At 43.8% G+C, this 19,054-nt stretch overlaps 1 protein-coding gene across 3 annotated transcripts in view; it reads left to right on the forward strand.

The window, feature by feature from the left end:
• VGLL4 (vestigial like family member 4) overlaps positions 1-19,054 on the forward strand; it is a 66,401-nt gene that overhangs the window by 27,422 nt on the left and 19,925 nt on the right. For 2 of the 3 annotated variants that reach the window (XM_042026736.1, XM_042026735.1), the window contains exon 2: positions 16,028-16,217. In XM_042026736.1, the coding sequence (XP_041882670.1) occupies positions 16,028-16,217 (190 nt within the window). Of the gene's footprint in view, positions 1-4,633; positions 4,829-16,027; positions 16,218-19,054 lie in introns of all 3 variants that reach the window. The other variant, XM_042026734.1, reaches the window with a different exon arrangement.

Genomic DNA, 19,054 nt, shown 5'->3' on the forward strand with positions numbered 1-19,054 from the left:
CAGGGCTGGAACAGCTGCATCTTGTTTTGTGGTGGAAACTCATTTAACTCCAGCTCGATATTCTTTTCTCAGCCCGGTGTGTGAGGTAATGGAGTGCTCAGAGTTAAACAAAACAGAGCACAGGTGATCCTGCTCTTTGACTCCAGGGCTGTCCAGCGAGTTTTGGCTCCTGGTTTCCCACGGAATATGCATGAGGAGGTGCAGTCTCCAGGCAGATTTGTTTCATTCTGTTGTTTATCCGAGGGAGTGTACAGATGGTGGTGTGTTGGAAGGCAGATTTCTGCCTTCCTTCCTCTCTCTCCCAGTTTCAGATGCTCTGGGTTATTGCTGCATTCTCAGGGCTGGAACTGCTGTGCTGGGAGAGGCATAAAGAAATGCAATAAGATGCTAAGAAATCCCCCAGGCGTGTTACGAGACTTGGAGCACTCAAAATAGTTATGCAGAGTTCTCTGGACAGTCTAGAAGACTGGGATTTTTGGTTTTTGGTTTTTTTTTTTTAATGAAGAAAATTGGATCCAGACTTCTAGAAAAACACCCCTTTTCGGTTTCAGGACAGCTTTCATTAGTTAGTGGCATATTACATAATTATTTCACTGACTTCCTGTAATGCTGGAGTGTTCTTGGCTTGCAGAGCTGAGTGTCCTCTCAGGGCACTGCAAGGCATCCTGAATATGTGTCTGTCTTCCCCAAAAGGCCACTTCAGATGTTTGCTATCAGAGGCACAGATTCTGCTAACTTCATTTGCTTTTTAATGAAATGCAACGTGTTTTCTTAAGTTCTAAAGAAGAGTTTCCATCAGCTCTCTCTGCTGACCTTGCATTTTTCTCTGCGTTTGTAACATCAGTTTCTCCTATTAACTCCAAAGTTTGGGTTAGTTTCTAAATATATAAAATGGCTTTAGCACTGTTCTTCTGCTAAGAATGGGATAAGAATCTCCTTCACAGCGAATTAAGTGTTCTTATTTGTAATGCAGTGTAAAATTTCTGTTCAAAGCCGTGTAAATTAAGATGCACCTACAGAATGTTCCCCATTTATAGACCATTCTGTGAGTTTTGCTTTTTCAATCTCTTTCATCTTCAGGAAAAAACAAAGAGCCCCAGCTTCACAGTTGGGCTTTTCTTACTCATTTCCTCCTAGCATGAAGTTGGGAATATCCTCTTCAGTACTGACATCAAAATTCAGTTTATTTTCCTCGTTCATCAAAGGCAGGATAGATTTAGGTCATACTTAACCTTTTTTTTTTTTCCCCCTGGAGTTCTGTTGTTCTCGCCCTGGATGCTAGTTCAGCATTTGTACTGAGAACTCAAACAAGGAAATTAAAAACCCAAATATAATAGAGTGTTATCCCACAGCTTTCAGTAGATAAGATAAGCAGCATATTTTTTTCCTGAGATAAAAGGTAGTGAGGTTTGTAGCAGTAAGTTGAATTCTGTGTTAATGAGCAATTTGCTTAAAGGCTGTAACTTGTTACTCACAAGTCAAATTTGTTACAGTGCCAGGTCTCTTTGGATATAAATCCAGGGATTTTAGGAGACATTGAAAAAGCTTAAATTGCTCCAGAGTTTGAACAATGCACTGTATTGTATGGAGAGCTGTTAGAGAAAAAATAAAGCTTAAACAACAGTCTTCATTGTGTGGCATCTAAAATTATGAATGAAAAAGTTCATCCATATGTATTGGCTTTGCCTTTTTTAAATATCTGCTTTGCATGAAAATAGTTGTCTATTAATTTCTTCTTGAGGTTTAATACAGATGGGCCTTTATATTTGATTTTGGCTGAATAGACTACAGAGTTTGAACATGCTGCATGCAGACAGAGTGCCAAGCAATTTAGCAAAGTTGTTTACACTAACAATAATCCAGCAGGACAGAGCCTATAATTTCTCACTGATAATAGTGTGAGGTAGTGGTGAACACAAGTTCCTGGAGGAGTGTTTACAAAAATGGCTTTATACTTCCTCAGTGTTGAAGAACCGTGAGGGGTTTGGGGTTGAATTCCTTCTTTAAAGCCAGCCAGCTTTTCCTGCAGCCTGTATCATCTCCCTGGAAATTGCTCCCCAGATCAGCACGGATAGCTGCACACACAGGGGCATTGTTTGTCCCTGCCTTTGGGGAGAACTGTGGGATGAGGCTGGAGGACAGGAACAGGCTCCCTCTGGATTTCCTGGAGGCAGATTTCCCCTGGTGCTTCATCTCACAGCTTTTTTAGGAGTTCTCACTCCTGTCCTACAAGTGGGCTCAGCGGTGTGTGGAGCTCGGGGAGCACTGGTGTGTGTCCTGGGAGGGATGGGGGGAGACGGATCCTTCAGGGCACTGAACAGGCAGTTGAGCTCTTAATTAGGGTTATCTCTGTCCACTTGTAAACCTCATGTCACAGATGGATGGAGCTGGAAGAGGTTTGGTCTTAATAGCAGGAGTAGTCTGGCACTGGTTGTAGGGTAAGGCGAGCTTGGGGGACTTTAGTTCTCAGAATCACAGAATATCCTGAGCTGGAAGGGACTCACAAGGACCATCAGTCCAGCTCCTGGCCCTGCACAGACACCCCAACAATCCCACCCTGGGCATCCCTGGGAGCTCTGGCAGCCTCGGGGCTGTGCCCATTCCCTGGGGAGCCTGGGCAGTGCCCAGCACCCTCTGGGGGAAGAGCCTTTCCCTGATCTCCAACCCAAACCTCCCCTGATGCAGCTTCAGGCCTTTTCCTTAGAAAAGGTCATTCCTTGTTAAGAAACATCTCAGTGCAGCTTCTTGTGCAACCTTGGTGCAGTTGAGGTACCCGGCACCACCACAGCACTGGCTCCAGCCAAAGAAAAAGTCACCCAGAAACCTCGGTGAGGTGATGGGATTGCATCAAAGATCTTCAGAGATCTAGTTTTAATAGGAGTGGCAGTCCTTAAATCTCAGAAATATGGCTGGTGGGCACAAAAGCGTGAAACTGAGGTTAGAGTCGTTCCTTATCTAAGTTTCACAGCACTGGTTGGTATCAGGTTTTTTTTAAACAAGAGTTTAGAATGTTTCCTTTCCTAAATTTCATGGCACTGTTTGGTATCAGATTTTTTTTTAAGTAACACTTCTTTTTTTCCTTTCCTTTTAAACTTTGTTGTTGCTTTGTTAAAAGCAAGAACTTGTCAGACATGGTAGCACTTGGTGCACTCCAGCTTTTCCCCCTGAAAATGTTACGTGATGCTTTGTGCCTTGTTTTGGTTTTGGAGGAAAAGCTCGTCCACAATGTGGTGTTCATGGATGGAGGCAGGTAATATTCGGGATAAAGTGGAATGTTGCAGCCTTTGTGGCACACAGGGGGAAAGGGAAGTTGCCTTCAGCAGGCTGGTGCCAGCTCAGTTCCCTCACAAACCCCGTGGCTCCTGTTCTTTCCTAATTCCCGTTGTTACCAGAGTCTCTGATTATTTAAAGACATGTTCCTTTTCACTCCTCGTCAGTTTGGAGTGTTCCCTGTCAGCTGTGAGAACCAGGCATTGTAGTGTATAACTTTCCTCCTATTCTTCCAAACGTTGCTAGCAGGTTCCAGGAAATATATTTGCTCTCCCAGGAAAAGTTTGGAACCGGTTGTGTTTAAAAAGCAGTAGTTTTTCCTGGAAACCCGTTTGACAGGGCAGCCATGGAAACCTCCCAGCACTGCACTTTCCTGCTTTGTGAGGCTTAATATTTATTTCTCAGCATGCAGAAATAGGGGTTTTTTTTGCTTTTAAATATGGGTTGTAGTTAGATGTGAGAGAGATTTAGTAAATAATCCTACTTCTCTTTTTTTGCCCAGGGTAGGAATGGCACTGCTGTATGGGAATATAAGCCAATTTGGAACATTTTTTATATTTTGTTTTAACTCAAAACCCCAGACCAGCAGATTGGCAATAGCTTTTGTACAACCTACAAAGTGCCCAGACATCTTTTGCATGAGAAGAGTGAAACCCAAAGCTGCCTAATGGATCTTTTTGAGTAGCTGCTGTTCTTTTGGGAATGAGTGGGGATTTACTTCTTTTACAAATGATATCAACACGCTGTGGTTGCGCTTTAGAGATGGTATTGAGACTTCCAATTAATGTTATTTAATTGCTAATGTTCAGTAGGTCTCACTTCTGAAAGTAAATTAAGATATTTGTGACAATAGCAGGTTTGGACACTTTCAGAGCAGAAGATTATGGTTTCTTGGCTCCAGATTACAACATGGGGGCTGTTTTCTCTGTGATACTCTGCTAATTGTAATTAAATGGCCCTATAACGAAAATTAGTGTTGTCCAGGCAAAAGGAAACTATTTCTATGAATCTAAATGATCTAGGAAGATCAGTAAATGCCGCACAAGAGCTAGCCAAGAAAAATAGGACCGTTTAGTTGTTGTGTTTATATTCTTTGGAAAGCAACATCTTGTAAAGCAGCTCGACAAAAAGTGCTCTTACCATACAGAAAAAGAAGTTGACACAACTGTGGCACCTCCTTTGTGGAGCTTTTATCCAGAACACATGAAATGAAGATGGGGTGAGGGAAGTGCTGTATGATTCATATAGGACAAGTTTGAACTCAGCCAGTTCCTTGGATTTAGTAGAAATATTTATGGCATTGAAGGGGATTGATATTTTTTTTTTTTTTAATATTCTTCCTCCTGCTCCGGATCTTTTTTAGATGTCCTCCCCAGACATCTGGTGTGCATTGGTGCTTGTTTAACCCCCACCCTGCAGTTTTCCTGCTGTGGCATCTTGGAGCTCTCGCAGCCCCTCTGTGGTTGGCGTGAATTAAATCTTCTCGGGCCGGCTGGGGGAATGCTGACGTGCACACTTTTCCTGCTGCACACTCCAAACCCAGGCTGCAGCTCCAGAGGTGAGCACTCTGCTCTTGTCCCTCTCTAGGCATCACAGTGAGCTATTTGCCAAGGGTGGCAAAAGTAGGGCATTCCAGCATTTTGCAAGGATGTTTACAGAGCCTTGGCTGGGTTCTGTATCTTTGAAAATGCTTCTCTCTGTGATGTTACATAATCCATGTATTTAACTCAGCTCATCACAAAAAAAAAAATTAAAAACTAAGTTATCTTTCTTTAAAAACCCTCAGAAGTCCAAGTATCTAAGATTTTTACTGCTTTGAGGTACATTATACTTGCCTTAACAGCTGAGTTCTGAGTTTTTCTTTGCAGTACAGTAAATTGAACACTACCCCATTTGAGTTCAAGTGTTTCTCAATTGGTGCATTTAGAAACAAGTATGACAACAAACACTGTAATACTCACATTTGCATATATTTTGAATCCTCTTTGCAGAATCCTTGCTCTCACAGAAGCTCAGTTAATTCAACTTTTAGCCACTCCTGTGAAATAAACAGTGAAAGTTATCCTTATTTACAGTGGGGAATTAAGAGCTGTAAGTGGTTGAATTCACAGAAAGCTGGGATAAAGCTGACAGCAGCATTCCAAGTGCCTCAGTTGGAATATTTTGCCATAGCTGCTAAACCTTATGGTGACCTCTTACTAAAGAAAATTACTTTTACCTGTTTGAGATGTGCAAATAAAATACGCAATTAATCAGCTAAGCAGACCAAACAATGAGACTTGGACTGCTGCTGTATGGACTTGATCCTTGCTTTGTGCTCAGCAGTCATGGAGGGGAAAGAGGAGCTTTTGGACCAAAATATTGTGACTTTGGCCCCTTTGTAGTGGACCCCACCCAAACTGAGGTGATGGAATCTCCTTCAGTGGATGCAGTTGAGTTCGTTTAGCTGATGAAAGGAATGAGCCCTTACAGACAATGCTGGGAAGAATTTGAAGCTCCCCTGTCTGAGCCACAGGACCTCCCCAGGTCTGTTCCTTTAGATCAGAGCCTGTTGAGTTGCAGAAAAGGAATGTGCCCAGGATGCTGGCAGTTAATTTTTATATTCTCTTTGGAGGATGAGTTGGGATCAGAGACTTAATGAAACAGCAGTCCAGCTGTGCTCGTGCAGTGCAAGCCAGGCTGAGCCCATTTATGACCTCAAGCAGTGCTTCCAAACCTTTTAATTAATAATGCAGTGTCTCACTGCCCCCAGCACTGCTGTTTGGTTCCATTAAAGGCTTCATAGTTAATACAGCCCCTGCTTAATTATGGGGTGGCACATCTTTAACGTGTGATAAGGGGGTAGAGATGTGCAGAAACGTTTTTCAAGTGAGACAGGGAAGGATTTAACAGGTATTTCACTGGGGAATGGTATCCCAGTAATGCAGTGAGAGGTTTGGCTCCTGTGGGGATAGGGTGATGTGAGTGGTGAGTCACAAACACACAGCTGACATTTTTTTGTTACCTCTGTTTTACCAACCCATCTGCACTTCCCTCTCTTTTCTGGGTTCTGGCAGGAGTGAGTTGCTTCTCTTTCTCTGGAATACATCAAGAAGGAGCCTGGAGTTGTTGTCAAAAGGGAGATTTGGCTAAGGACTGGTAGGTATAGGGCAGGAAGACACAGCCCTAATTACAGGTCTTTGAGCTGCAGAGTGTAACTTTGGCACTGCTCACCCCTTCCAACCCCATGGCTGTCAAGATAACTTCAAAAATAAGAACCTCTGCTTGTTCTTGCTTTTCCAAGAGTTCTGGAAAACCTGTCCTCAGTGCCCAGAAAACTGTGAGAAAGGCTGCTCAGCAGCATGTAATTTCTTGGTAGCAAACACAATCCCTCCCTCTATCTGCCCTGCCCTAGCTTCCCCTTGGAGAGAACACTGATTTGGAGTGACCCTGCAGCTTGGCCCCACAAACCACCCTCGTGCTTATGAAATAAACAGCCGGGCTCTGAGCTGGACAGTGCTGCCATCCATCCCCTGGCACCACGGGACTGGCTCCCTTTTATCCCTGGGACAGCCTCCAGCAATCCCAGCGCTGCTGCTGGGCTGGGAGAGGGTGTTTGAATTCACATCCACCACCTTCAGTCCTTCTGGGCAGGAATGAATTTTCTGCTACCAGCTTTTTCACAGCTGAATCTTCTAGTGCAGCAACAGTTTTCAAGCTTTTGTGCTCTCTGGTTCCCTAAATTTTTTCTGTACATCTCTTCATAGCCTTTTTTTTTTTTTTCCCCAGTAAATTTAATGTAGTTGTGTGTCATGAACCCAAGATTAAAAACTGCTATGTCAGAGGCACAGAATTAACATCTTTTTCTTAGTGGTGGTGTGTGCCTGTTTGTTTTGGAAGACAGTCCTGACAGGAACAAGGGTGATACTTTAGATTTTATGTTTCTTATACCAGCACCCATAACCCTGGAGAAGTTACATGGAATCCTTTCCTCTGTATCTCACGAGCTGCTCTGTTCTCTGCACTCCTCTAGAAGCCTTTTCAAGTTCTTGGTTATTAAAATGCTGCATGAGAGCAGCATCTGAGCGAGTGTTGAGGTGTGTCTCAGAATAACACAAATCCAGAGGGCTGAAGGATCTTTATTATCCACCCTGCAGGGCTTGTGCTGAGCTCAATTTGCTCTATTTTACCATCTGAGGCAGAGGCTGGGCCCTCTCTCAGCCTCAGCAAAGCCCTGCACATGAGGAACTGGCACGTCCTGCTCATTTTCCATGGCCAGAGCATGGTCAAAAGACGATCTTGTTTCCCTCTGAATGGCTGCTGTGGTTTGCTGAGGATTCCCAGTGCTCGAGTGCCCTGCACAGTTGTCACTGCTCCCTCGCTTCCCTCTGCAGAAGGGATTTTGGAGCCCGTTCTGAAGGACAAAGGGATTTTGTTCTCCACAATGGATTCTTTGTGGGAGACGGGTTGGAATTGTTCTGCTGCTCAGTGGATTAAAATCTTGGCTGTTCTGTCCAGCGTGGCCAAAGGGGCTCCGTGTCCCTCACACGGGAGCCTGTGAGGCTGCCATCAGGTAGCAAAACCAAATGGAAATCCAACTTTCTCCTGTGTTCATGGGGCCAAATGTGATTTTTTTTTTCTCATTTCACTGTGGTTTAGGAAGAGAATTTGGTCACTTGGATGCAACTCCCAGGGATCCCCTCAGGGAGTGGGCACTGAGGACTTGGAGCCAGCAGAGTGACCCTGCATTATTCCAGATCCATCCCAAAGGCAGCACCCACCTGTGCATGTCTTTTGCTTACATTTTAAATACATCTGCTTTTCTGTTCATATTTTAAAGCATTTCTATCCTCTCTTGAGGGCCATTTTACCTTCCAGGTAGGGAATATGGGGAAAAATAAAATGGGACTAAAAGAAACATTGCTGGAAAAGCGCAATATCAGATTTCACAGCTCTTTTAGAAAGCTCATTTTCTTGGTGTTCCAAATTTTTCCACATGTACCAAAGGCGAATAATGTGAGAAAAGGTGTTCAGAGCATGTTTATTTTAAACTGTAATAAAAGCTTGTAGTATTGCTAAGAATAGGCTCCAGTTGAAGTAAGTGGAATATTCTTTTTACCTTTCTGTTGCACCTTTTGCTTCAAATCCTTACGAAGGAAAGAGTGCATGATTTATTGGCTTTACTTTTACTATGACCCCATTGCAAGTGAACATCTCAGAATTAATGTTTGGAGCATGGTTGCTGTAGAGCATCCTGACTATGTTCATATCCACAAGGGACACTGAATACCCAGAATTTGTGTTACAGGATCATATCCATGGAATATCAGCCATCAGAGCAGAGGGGGTTGTTTTTAAACCTGAGTATCCACTAATAGAAATAATATCAAAAAAACAAACAAACAGAGGGAGGGTCGTAAATATTTTCTCTTTAGGGGGAATTATTCAAATCTGAGCTTTCACAAATTGAATCTGTCTCTCTTTGCCATCCCATGAAAATACTGCTCTAAGGTAGGATTTAGTGCACTGAAATACTGCCTTAGCCCCCAATCTAAGAATTCTTTCTGTTGTGACCTTGCTGTGACTTGGATTTACTCTTGAAATAGATGGCAGGTCTGGCTTTGATTGTTTCAGCTGAAAGACAGGCTGGTCTTTGATCAGTTTAGCTTTGTCATCTTTTATATAACAAAGTCATTTAAGACTCTCAGACTGGGTGACAAAAAAAAGAGCACCTAGCTCTGAAACCACCTTTGGTCTGGGAAACAACATCTTCAACATGTTGCCTTAATTATATTTCATTCACTAAATTTTTTTTATTGATAATGTTTTTACATTTTCAATATTATCACATTATCACACGTGTCTTTTGGTGCCCAGTAGAGAGGAGTGTCCTGTTTGCTAAGCATAAAAGAGTATGGAATTTACTGTTTTCTGCAGGAAATGTAGCTGATTCTTCTCCCTTTGTCTTCCATTCTCCCCTCCTGTGTTTGGGATGCCCAAACTGCTGCCCTTGGCTGAACTCGGTAGCTGGGCTTAGCCCAGAGCTTGGTTCTTCTCTGAGCCAACACAAAATGATAATTGTGCTAATTTTTAGTCCCTCTTAGCTGACTTGAGATGGTTGATGCAGGTTTTTCCTGGGAGAACTGGCACAAAGGCTCAAAGGAGTGCTCCCAGGGAGGAACCCAGCTCCTTGAGCACAAACCCATCCTGTGTCTGGAACACGGAGAAATCCTTTTCTGACATTGATGTTAACAAGTATTGTAAACAACCCTGGTGTTATTTATCTGGAGATCAGTGTAGTTTAGCATTGATTACATCCAAATCTTGCCTGCCAGATATTTACAATCTCGTTTTAGCCACAGTTTGCACGAGTACAGGTACTCTAAGCAGAAGAAAAGAACACTTCTTTCAGAGTTTTGTGAGAGCTACCTAAATGGGACATTATCTTCAAGTGAGAGCTGCAAATTTATGAGGTAATCTCATGCTCTTAAGTTAGACCCAAGCCTGAGTTCATTGCTGGGCTGGCACTGAACACAGCCTCACAGTCACACTGCTGAGGTGTGAAAGCTGCAGTTTGACAGAGGAAATCTTAAGCAGCTCTGCCAGACCACAGCATTAGAATTTATTCCATCCTGCTTTCCCTGTGGCAGATCTGCTGCCCTCCTTCTTCCCATGCCATCAATCCTTGCCTTCTTACCAAGGAGACTCCCTCAGCTGCTACCTGCTTAGCAGAGCAGAGGGAATTTTTCAGCCATTATTGAAGCGTTCAGCAAAGACTTTTTGTTAATCTTATGTACGTGTGAAATAGTTTGTGGAACTGAAGCAGTTCCCCAGCCAAGGCAGTTGATGTAGCAATGGTATTTTGTACAGCTGTGCTTTTACAGCGTGATGAGAGAGAATTTAAGATGAGTAGTTTGTTTTTCACACTACCTTTGAAGGAACAAATAGGGTGATGTTGGCTCGGGGGAGGCCAGTTTGCCATTTTCTGCCTGTTGCACTGTAGTTTTTGGTACACAATACAGCATTTTCAAGACCTATTAAGTAGAAGTCATCTCTAATTTTGATTAACAGTATATTTTTGGCAGGATCCTCAAGGGAGCCTGCTGCAGGCTGCCAGTGATGCTGCTGTACCAAATTCTGGCTCCTTTGTGAGGCTTTTGAAGGAAAGATGAGGAAAGTGGGTGGAGGTGATTGAATGCAGAGGTCACTATTTTATGTCCCTGCCTGCAGTGTGGAGCATAACGTGTCCCTCCTTGGCAGGCAGGGGCAGCTGGAGGAGCCAGCACAGAGCAGTCACTTTAATCACTGTATTTTGGTTTTGGCCATGGGTTTTCTGGCGTGCAGATCTCTGCACAGTGGTAGCCAGAGCTTGGTTCCAGGAGTAAGTGCTTTTCATGTGTTTTGTAAACGGAGGAGAAGCGGAGGCTTTTGCCAATTTTTCTCCACATGTATATGTGACTTTCTGGTTTCCTAAATTAGTTTTTTATTATCATAGCAGAAAGCCAGTAAAATATGTGTCAGATAAAGGAATCAGTAAGTTGGCTGCTGAAAGAAATCTATCAATTATAATAGAGAATATTTTCAAGATCTGATTTCATAGCAGCGTTTTTTCATCAGGCTGTTGCCATTAATACTTAATTTTTTGTTGTTCTGCAGTTTGCTGTTTTATTATGCTCTCCAGATAGGCCTGTTTAATGTACTCTAAAGGAAATACAGACTACTGTGACTCTGTTTACGGGGTTTGATACACTGCTTCCCAGAATTAAGTCTTATTTAAGCTCATCTTAAATCAGATCTTCTGTAGAAGCAACCCAGAAATAAAGTAGTGGTGCAGAATGCTGGTTTTTGGGAAAGGGATTTTGTTTGTTTGTCTGAGTGGGGGTTGCAGAAGTGCTCAGCAATGATATAAGTAATATAATTTGTAATTCTTCTTGGGATGCCTTTCATGGTGACCAAAGGTTTCCTCCTGGGGAGAATGAATGGATTAATTCGTTGTCTTTGGTCAAGCAAGTGAAGCAAATCTGCCTTGAACTGCACAGTTTTAAGGTTGCCTGCAGCCTGTTTCACACAGCTCTGATTCCTGGGGAATTTCCCAGTGCCAGGGCTGTCAGTCCTCTCCCACCATACAGCGTGAGGTGAAAGAACACCCAGAGCAGGCAGCTGGCAACATCTGCACAGGGACTCTGGTGCTGCATGGCAGTTCTGTGTTGATAACTTGTTTTGATGACTTGTTGAATTGAGTAATTTGTGGTGACTTCCCTGCTTGGTATTTGATATCTCAAATCATGTGATTATTTCTTTTTTTTGGTGCATGAATTGAAATTTTTATGCCATTTATCCCAATTTATCTTGGCACAGACTGGCTTTTGTCTTTGCCATAGTGGAATAAAACATGCAATAGTTTATAAATTCATTCCAATCTATTTGTTATTTAATCTCCTAATGATTTTTAGAATATAGGGATAAAAAATAAAATAAATTTTATTTTATAGTATCCTTTTCACATCTATGTTGCTTTTGTGAAGGTCTAGGCTCTTCAGCATATGCCATGAAAGTAAATTTTGATCTTGAATCAATAGAAAAAACTGCCCTTGAAGATCTTCATGTACTACTCATTCCTGGGAATTTGGCCTTAAGAACATGAGGCAGCTCCTTTCACTAATGAGAGTTTGTCTGCAGGTATTGGAAAAGGTAATTAAAGGTGTGATGCCCATTAATTAAAGTCTGTTAAATGCTGTTGCCCATGTTTTTAATCAATAGAATGGCCTGAGGTCATGGTAATTCAATCCAAGACCTTAAAGGTGAGGACCCTCATGACAAACACCACAACTGAGGAATTTTAAATGTTTGGGGTTTTTTTCTAAAAGTTAATAAACTTGTCAGGAATTCACTCTTGTGGATAAATCCATGTGTCAGATGCAGAACAGAAAAGTAAAACGGGCGAGGGCAGTGCCGGGATTTTCTTTTGAGGAGTTTTTATTCTAACCTGTCTAAGGTCTGCATCGTGTCAATCTTCAGCTGGCAAGACAAAGCCTTTCATTTCTGGGTTGTAATTAATGCTCAGACCTTCTGCATTAAAGGCAGCCAGCAGGGGAGAGGAAATTGGGAGGGGGATAGGATATGGCAGCCCCGGCTCCGTGCAGCCCATACCGAGTCGCTGGGTCACAGGAAGGAAGCTTGCTGCCAGAGTGGTGTATATTTTTTTTTCCAGTCTTTGGTGACTCCTGGAGCTCTCAGACATATCTCAGACTCCTCTGGTGTCTCTCTGTCGAGTGCACACTTGTAAAAACACGCCTTCTGCTGTTGTGGTGTTTGCCTTGTGCGGACGTTCCGGTGGGGCCGCGGCTCCCGCTGACCGGAGAAAGGCAAACAGAGCTGGACATGCCCTGTTTTTTACAGAGAGCTGTCCCGGCGCTGTGCGGGGCTGGGAAGAGCCCTGCTGGCCTGACAGACATTGCGTTTGCATGTGTTGGTTCAGAGCACTTTCAGCTGAGGCTCCGAAGCGGTTAAAGTAAAGCACATTCCTGCTGACTGCATGGGCTGGTGTCAAGCGAGAGCAGAGCTGCTCTATAGGCAGACACTACGTCACGGTGTTATCTTTGTTTAGCTTGTCTGTGCTTTATCATGTTGCCCAACAGTTTTAATAAAAAAAGAGGAGGAGGAGGAGGGGGGGAAAAAAAAAAAAAAAGAGGGCTAGTATGAATAGTTGTGAGTAGAAGTATCTGAAAGCAGCAGATCTGGAGTGCCTTCCACCAGCTGCTGACTGAAACAAAGAGGAGCATTATGAGAGGCACAATAAATGTGTTTGCTATCTCTGCTCTCAGTTGCAGGGCAGACACAAGCCGTCACAGTAATGAATTTTGAAGCCTGGAGTTTGGAGTTGGGGAATTTATAAAACACAGTTGTTTTATCAGAGTGTTGTCTTGCCAGCTGTGTGATGCGAGTCTGGTTTCCATGGAGTGTGGTCAGCTGGGGGAGACAAATCTAGTCCCTAAAACAGCATTTGGGGCCACAGTCTCCTCTGTGGTTTCTCTCTCTCTGCTTTAAATTCACGTTTGGTAAGGAGGAGAGTAGTGGGGAAGGAATTCTATTGAAATGAGGAGCAGTTTTAGCCCTAATCAAATGTGCAGGATCCATGAGAACTCACGGTCCTGTGCAAAACCAGTAGAGGAATATGCATTTTATCCCTCTGAACAACATAAAGAGATTTTTCCTCTCAATTTCCCCTGTTGTCTGGACTCTGGTTTGGCACTGTTCTCCTGCCCGGAGTGGGCAGGATGGGCTCTACAAATTGAACTGTCCTGTCTGCCCTTTAAGACACACTCACTGCTCCCACCTGTTCAAAGTTTGGTTAATTTGATTAATTTTGGCCAGCTGGCCCAGTCGTGCTGGTCAGATCCTGGTGTGTTTAGCTGAAGGTCTTGGTGTTCCCTGCATAATCAGCAAAATTCATTACCAAATTGGATAGGCTTTAATTAGAAGCCCTCCCTTTCTTTGCTAAGTTCCTTTAAAACAGGTTTCTTCCAGCATACAATAGCATTTTTATCAGATTTTATACTCAGTCTGGATGTTAATATATAAATGCTGTTGTTACCATACATAGAAGAAATGAATTTTTAAATTTTGAAATAAAAAAGTCCCATTTTGGTAATTGTATAGTATCAGGTTCTGTTTGGGGAAAAAGGGCAAGTTTCTAATTCACTGAATTGAACAATGTCCAGAGATTTTTGGGGTTTTGTAAACACCCAAGTTAGCTTTACATGGGTATTTAAATTGTTCCTGTCAGGAGTTGCTCAGGAGTCAGTAGGAGTCAGGTGCCTCCATGGAATTTGTAACTGCTGTTGTGGAATTTTGGGTTGGAGTCCCCAGAAGTGCTGGGAGATACTGCAGGGAGAAGAGTGATGGTGCATGGGTGGGAAGACACAATCTCCAGCCTCAGGTGCTGAAAGCTTTATCTTCTGACACTGGTCTTAAATTATTCCTTTTCAAAGACAGAAGTGAGGGAGATTCCTCACCGAGAGGAACTGGTGTGATGTGGTTTGCTTTGAAAATTTAGAATGTGAACACTATGGAGGTGGGGGTTTCTATGGGCAAAATACAAAGGCTGAAGGAAAAATGCACGAATTTACTGATCTGAAGACAATTTCCATGAGAGGTCGTGTTGATAAAAGCTTCTCTCGTGGCACTGGGGTGGTTGTGGGGGCTTCTCAGTTGATGTTTGGTTGGTTGGAACAGGAGAGCTGTGGATGTCTGTCCCAGAGCATTTGCAGCAGGGCACAGTTTTTGCTATTTAGAGCTGAGATGGAAAGTTCCTATTTAGATTTGGTGCCAGAGTCTTTAATAGAAATCATGGCTTGTGGTGTATTATAGGTCAGCGTATATTTGCTAGTTTATATTATGCTGACTAAATTGGCAGAATGTTTATTTTTACTGGTAAACATTCAGGAGGTTTTCTCCTCACTCCTCCTTTTTCCAACAAAATGTTATTTGTCGTGTGTGGAATTAAGGCAGCATTTTATAAATCATCTGCCTTGGTGATGATGTGAAAATGTGTGGTGGCACACAAAGATTTCCATTGTCAGGTACCTCAGGGCTCTAGATGGAGTTAACTTGGGCCTAATTTTAGGTCTGGAAATTATGGCTGTGTAGAAAACAAAATGCTTCTGGCAGTGTAGGAAAAATACAAATTTTAAACTCTAGCAAAAGCAGCTATTTCAGGGATATTACCAGAATAGGTAAGCCTGGTTAATTTAGCTCCTCTCCAAGCCCCTGATGGAGCCCCAAAAGCACTTTTTAAACATCTTTAAATCCCTGTGAGGTCTAAAAATGACCTGTGGCTGTGAGGATGTGAGTTCCAGTAAAGTCTGTCCGTGGTGAAGTGCAGCACTGTGCTTCAGGCTGCAGGAGCAGTGAGACATTTAACTGAAATGGGAAAAGCTGTGGCCACGCTTTAATGCCTGCTTAGCAACGATCTGTCCATATGTTTGAGCACAGCCAACTGTGTCATTGCAGGAATTATTTATACACAGCTCCCATATGCAGGGAATGGCTTTTTCTGGGAAGTGTTAGATTATATAAAAACTTACCATCTACTCAGTCTGCCACCCCGTTGGAAATTAGCATTTCTGCAATTCCTCTGCTGAAGAATTGGGCTCTTTTGTTCGTGGCTCCAAACATAGTTTTAAAGTATAGAGAAAGACATTTAAGGACATACTTAAAACTTGCATCAGCAAGTTCCAATTTCCCCCCTAATTTTTTTCCTTGCATAGTTATATACCAGACAAGCTTGTTTTGGACAGCCTTTTATAAAGGGAATCATCTGAGAATCTGAGCGTTTATTCAGTTTTAGATCTCGAATATTTGGCATTAACGTGAACTGTAGCCCTGGAATTTATAACCGCGACCATAAGAAGAGGAACAAAGCTGATTTCCCTGTGAATAGTCACGGTTTGCAGAGTGAGGTAATCACAGCCCAGCGCTGGGATTGCAGCCTGCGAGGGGGAATGTGAGTGAAAAAGCTGTCGCAAGGATGGGTTAGTTCAGCCCTCCGGAGCATCCGGGGTGAGCTGCCCCGTCTCCTGCTGCCTCTCCTCACCGCTCGTCCCAGCACGAAGTGCGGGTTGCGATGCCTCGTTCATCCCACACATCCCGCCTCACACATGTGCGGTTCGGGACGTTTTCTGGGGGAATTTCGGGGGGTTTTCCTGCGCGCTGCCGAGGCGGGGGGTTGTCGCTGTTGTCCCCGTGGTGGTGACTCGCTGTGTGTCTCCCCGGGCAGGTGAAGCGGCGCTGAGAGGCGAGCCCCGAATGCAGCCCCTGCCCGTGTCCCCCGCGCTCAGCAACCACCGCACGGGCCCCCCGCCCATCAGCCCCAGCAAGAGGAAGCTCAGCATGGACCAAGGGGACGAGGAGCTGGACTGTGAAAACGACCACGTCTCGAAAATGAGTCGGATGTTCAACCCGCATCTGTAAGTGTCTGTTCGCGTCTGTGCCCGCACGGAACTGAGCGCCGTGCGCTAAAATCGCGTCCTGGCTCAAACTTTGCGCTCGGCTTTTCCCTTTGTTCCAGCTTGTGTGGGAGATCCGCACAAGAGCCGCCGCGATTAGATGGGTTTTCTTGCTTTCTTTTGTTTTCGTACAGCGTGAAGTAACAGGAATTAGCTCAGCTTAACTATTTATAGCAAACCATACGTATTCACCTTGCGATTTCTGGAGTATTGTTGCCTCGTTCTTTGTAAAGCGCTGCTTTCACTTCCCCCGATCCTGAGGCTCTCTGTGGCTGGGGGTGGGGAGGCAGCAGCAGCAGCAGGAGGAGGAGGAACACAAGTGCTTTGCATTTTTCTGAGGCCAGGAGCTCTGAGCCAGCTGCTCCCTGGGCTGCCTTGACAACTGGGCAAGCGGCAGTTGTTGCTAAACATTCCTGCCGGGATTGCGCGGCTCTGACAGTCAGATGTGGAATGTGCCGGCCAGGTAAGGCGTTGATGAGCGAGGTGCATGTGTTGGGCAATCAGCAAATGCCATTCTTACCGTGCGCTCATTCCTGGGAATGCGAGCCTGGCTGGCACTGCCGGGAGAATTCCTGTCATTCCTGCCTGGAGGAAGCGATGGAGCAGCGCCGTGCTCCTGTCCCTGCTGCCTCAGCTCCCGCAGCCCCGGCATTCCGCGCATTCCACTCTTCGCTGTGCAGTCATGGGATGTGGACAGAGGGGTTTATCCTCCCATAAATCACCACTGCCTTACTCACAGCCTGGGCCCGCAGTCTGCAGCCTTGGAATTTGTTACAAATCGGGAATCCAGCGCTGAAGTAATGCAAAACAACAAAAGCTCACTTCTCATTTACAACATACCTCCTCCTCTCGCCGAAAAAATTAACTATTTATAGCCTTTCTCTGGGGCCAGGAGTGCGTAGAGCCAGGCACTATGTTTCTGGGGCGCACATGCATGACACAGCCAAGGAGATTTATGGCATTTTTGAAATGTTATGTAATTTTATGGGGGAAAAGTGTGATTTTTATTTTTTTTTCAGGCTCATTTTCTAGTGATGAAATAAAACACAGCTGGCAGTTATGTACATTATAACACTTTATACAGCGGAGGCCATAAAAATAATGAAGTCTGAACCAACAGACTCATGTGCAACCAAGGTTCAAAACTAAAAGATGCAGGCAGTTATTTCATGTGCTCCCTTAGCTATATGTTAGAGCTGTCTAATATTTTCCAGTGTCACACATTTTTATGGTTTTGCTCAATAGATTCTTTCTGTGATTTTGTATATGAAACAGGCATCTTCTTGTAATAAAAAGCACTGGTTTTCTGTCCAGGGTTCATGTGACTTAATCTGTTTCAATCAAACCATCTGCTGAAGATGAATTATAATCTAAATAGCATCCATGAGCCATCTATTTTACTACTTTATTTTGTAAATTTGATCTGGCCATACAAAAATATGCTTTCAGCAGAATATTACAAAATCTCAAATGTTTGTGATACATCTGAAATAGCTGATTATCTGTATTTCAGATATATCAGGAAAGTTCGTAAACATTCTCAGAATTTAACTCTCACTTCCCTGCCACTGCCTCCAATGAAGCTATTTTTTGATTGTTTGTCATATTTTCCCTCTTTTTCAGATTCTGGTGTTCTGGTTTAATAGTAGAAATTGGTTACTTCAACCCTGTGCATCTGTCCTAAGAATTTTGGTTGGGAGATGAGAAGTGTGTTGTGGGAAGCAGTTGTGTATTCATCCACTTAACACCAGCATCTCGTGGTTGGAAAGTGATTAAGTCGGCCTAGAATTGTGTGTTTGGTTCATTATAAATGGTAGGACCTTTCGTTAGCAATTTGATCTTAACTCTGAGGTAGCAGCTCCCCACTGTGCTTCAGTGGGAATGAATCCATTTAAAGGCTTTGGATGTGTTATTAGAAATCCAGTTACGTCAGCCTTTTGTTTGGAAAGGGAGCGCTTTGAGACATTCCCTGCTCAGGTGTAATTCCCTGAAGTATCATTTGTGAGCTGTACTTGAATATGTTTACTTTTATCGTGGAAAAACACAACTATTGGAGTGCAGTCTCTGGAGCAGAGTGAATCAAATGCCCTGGCAAGCCTAGCAGGATCCTCAAATGTGTAATGGAATTTCTGTGCAAAGAACAATTTGTCAAAGGTGATTTTTCAAAGGAGAGAATTCTCAGCGTTAGGATAATAAAATACACTTTAGAGCTTGTGGATTAATTTTTAAAAAAACCAGCATGTGACATTGCCTCCCTTTCTTATATAATACGCTTCTGTATTTTTGTGGTGATAGAAGTTGTGAACACCCATACTCAGTTGGGAAGAACAAGCACTTCCAAATTTAAACCTAGCAACATGAACTATTGGTAATATGGAATTCCCTTATTTGAATTTCACACTTTCTGGTGTGTCCCTCAGGTGCTTTACTTGAAATGCATTCCCTGAAGTTAAATCTTGCTGAAGTAAGAGGTGCTTTTGGCTGCGTGGTGCTCTGTGGAGGAGAAGGGAGCTTGTTTTGAGGCTCGGCTTGTGAAACATGGCTTTGTTTTCCCGTGAATTCACTACAACCACCGCGATTTACAGCGGAGTGATTGGGAAGGAGGATGACATGAAAATTCTGTGTACTGCAGGGGCGGGTGGCTCCGTCCTGAGCCCTCCGGGGAGCGCTGGGGGCAGCGGGGCAGCGCTGCCGGGCACGGGGCCGCCGCTGCCTCCTTCCCGTTCTGCCTCCTTCCCGGGCTGCCTCCTTCCCGTTCTGCCTCCTTCCCCGTTCTGCCTCCTTCCCCGTTCTGCCTC

The sequence above is a fragment of the Corvus kubaryi genome, unplaced genomic scaffold (genome assembly GCF_017639235.1).
Source record: "Corvus kubaryi isolate FWS band 111438036 unplaced genomic scaffold, C.kubaryi_AGA036_p1.0 37285, whole genome shotgun sequence".
Taxonomy (NCBI): domain Eukaryota; kingdom Metazoa; phylum Chordata; class Aves; order Passeriformes; family Corvidae; genus Corvus; species Corvus kubaryi.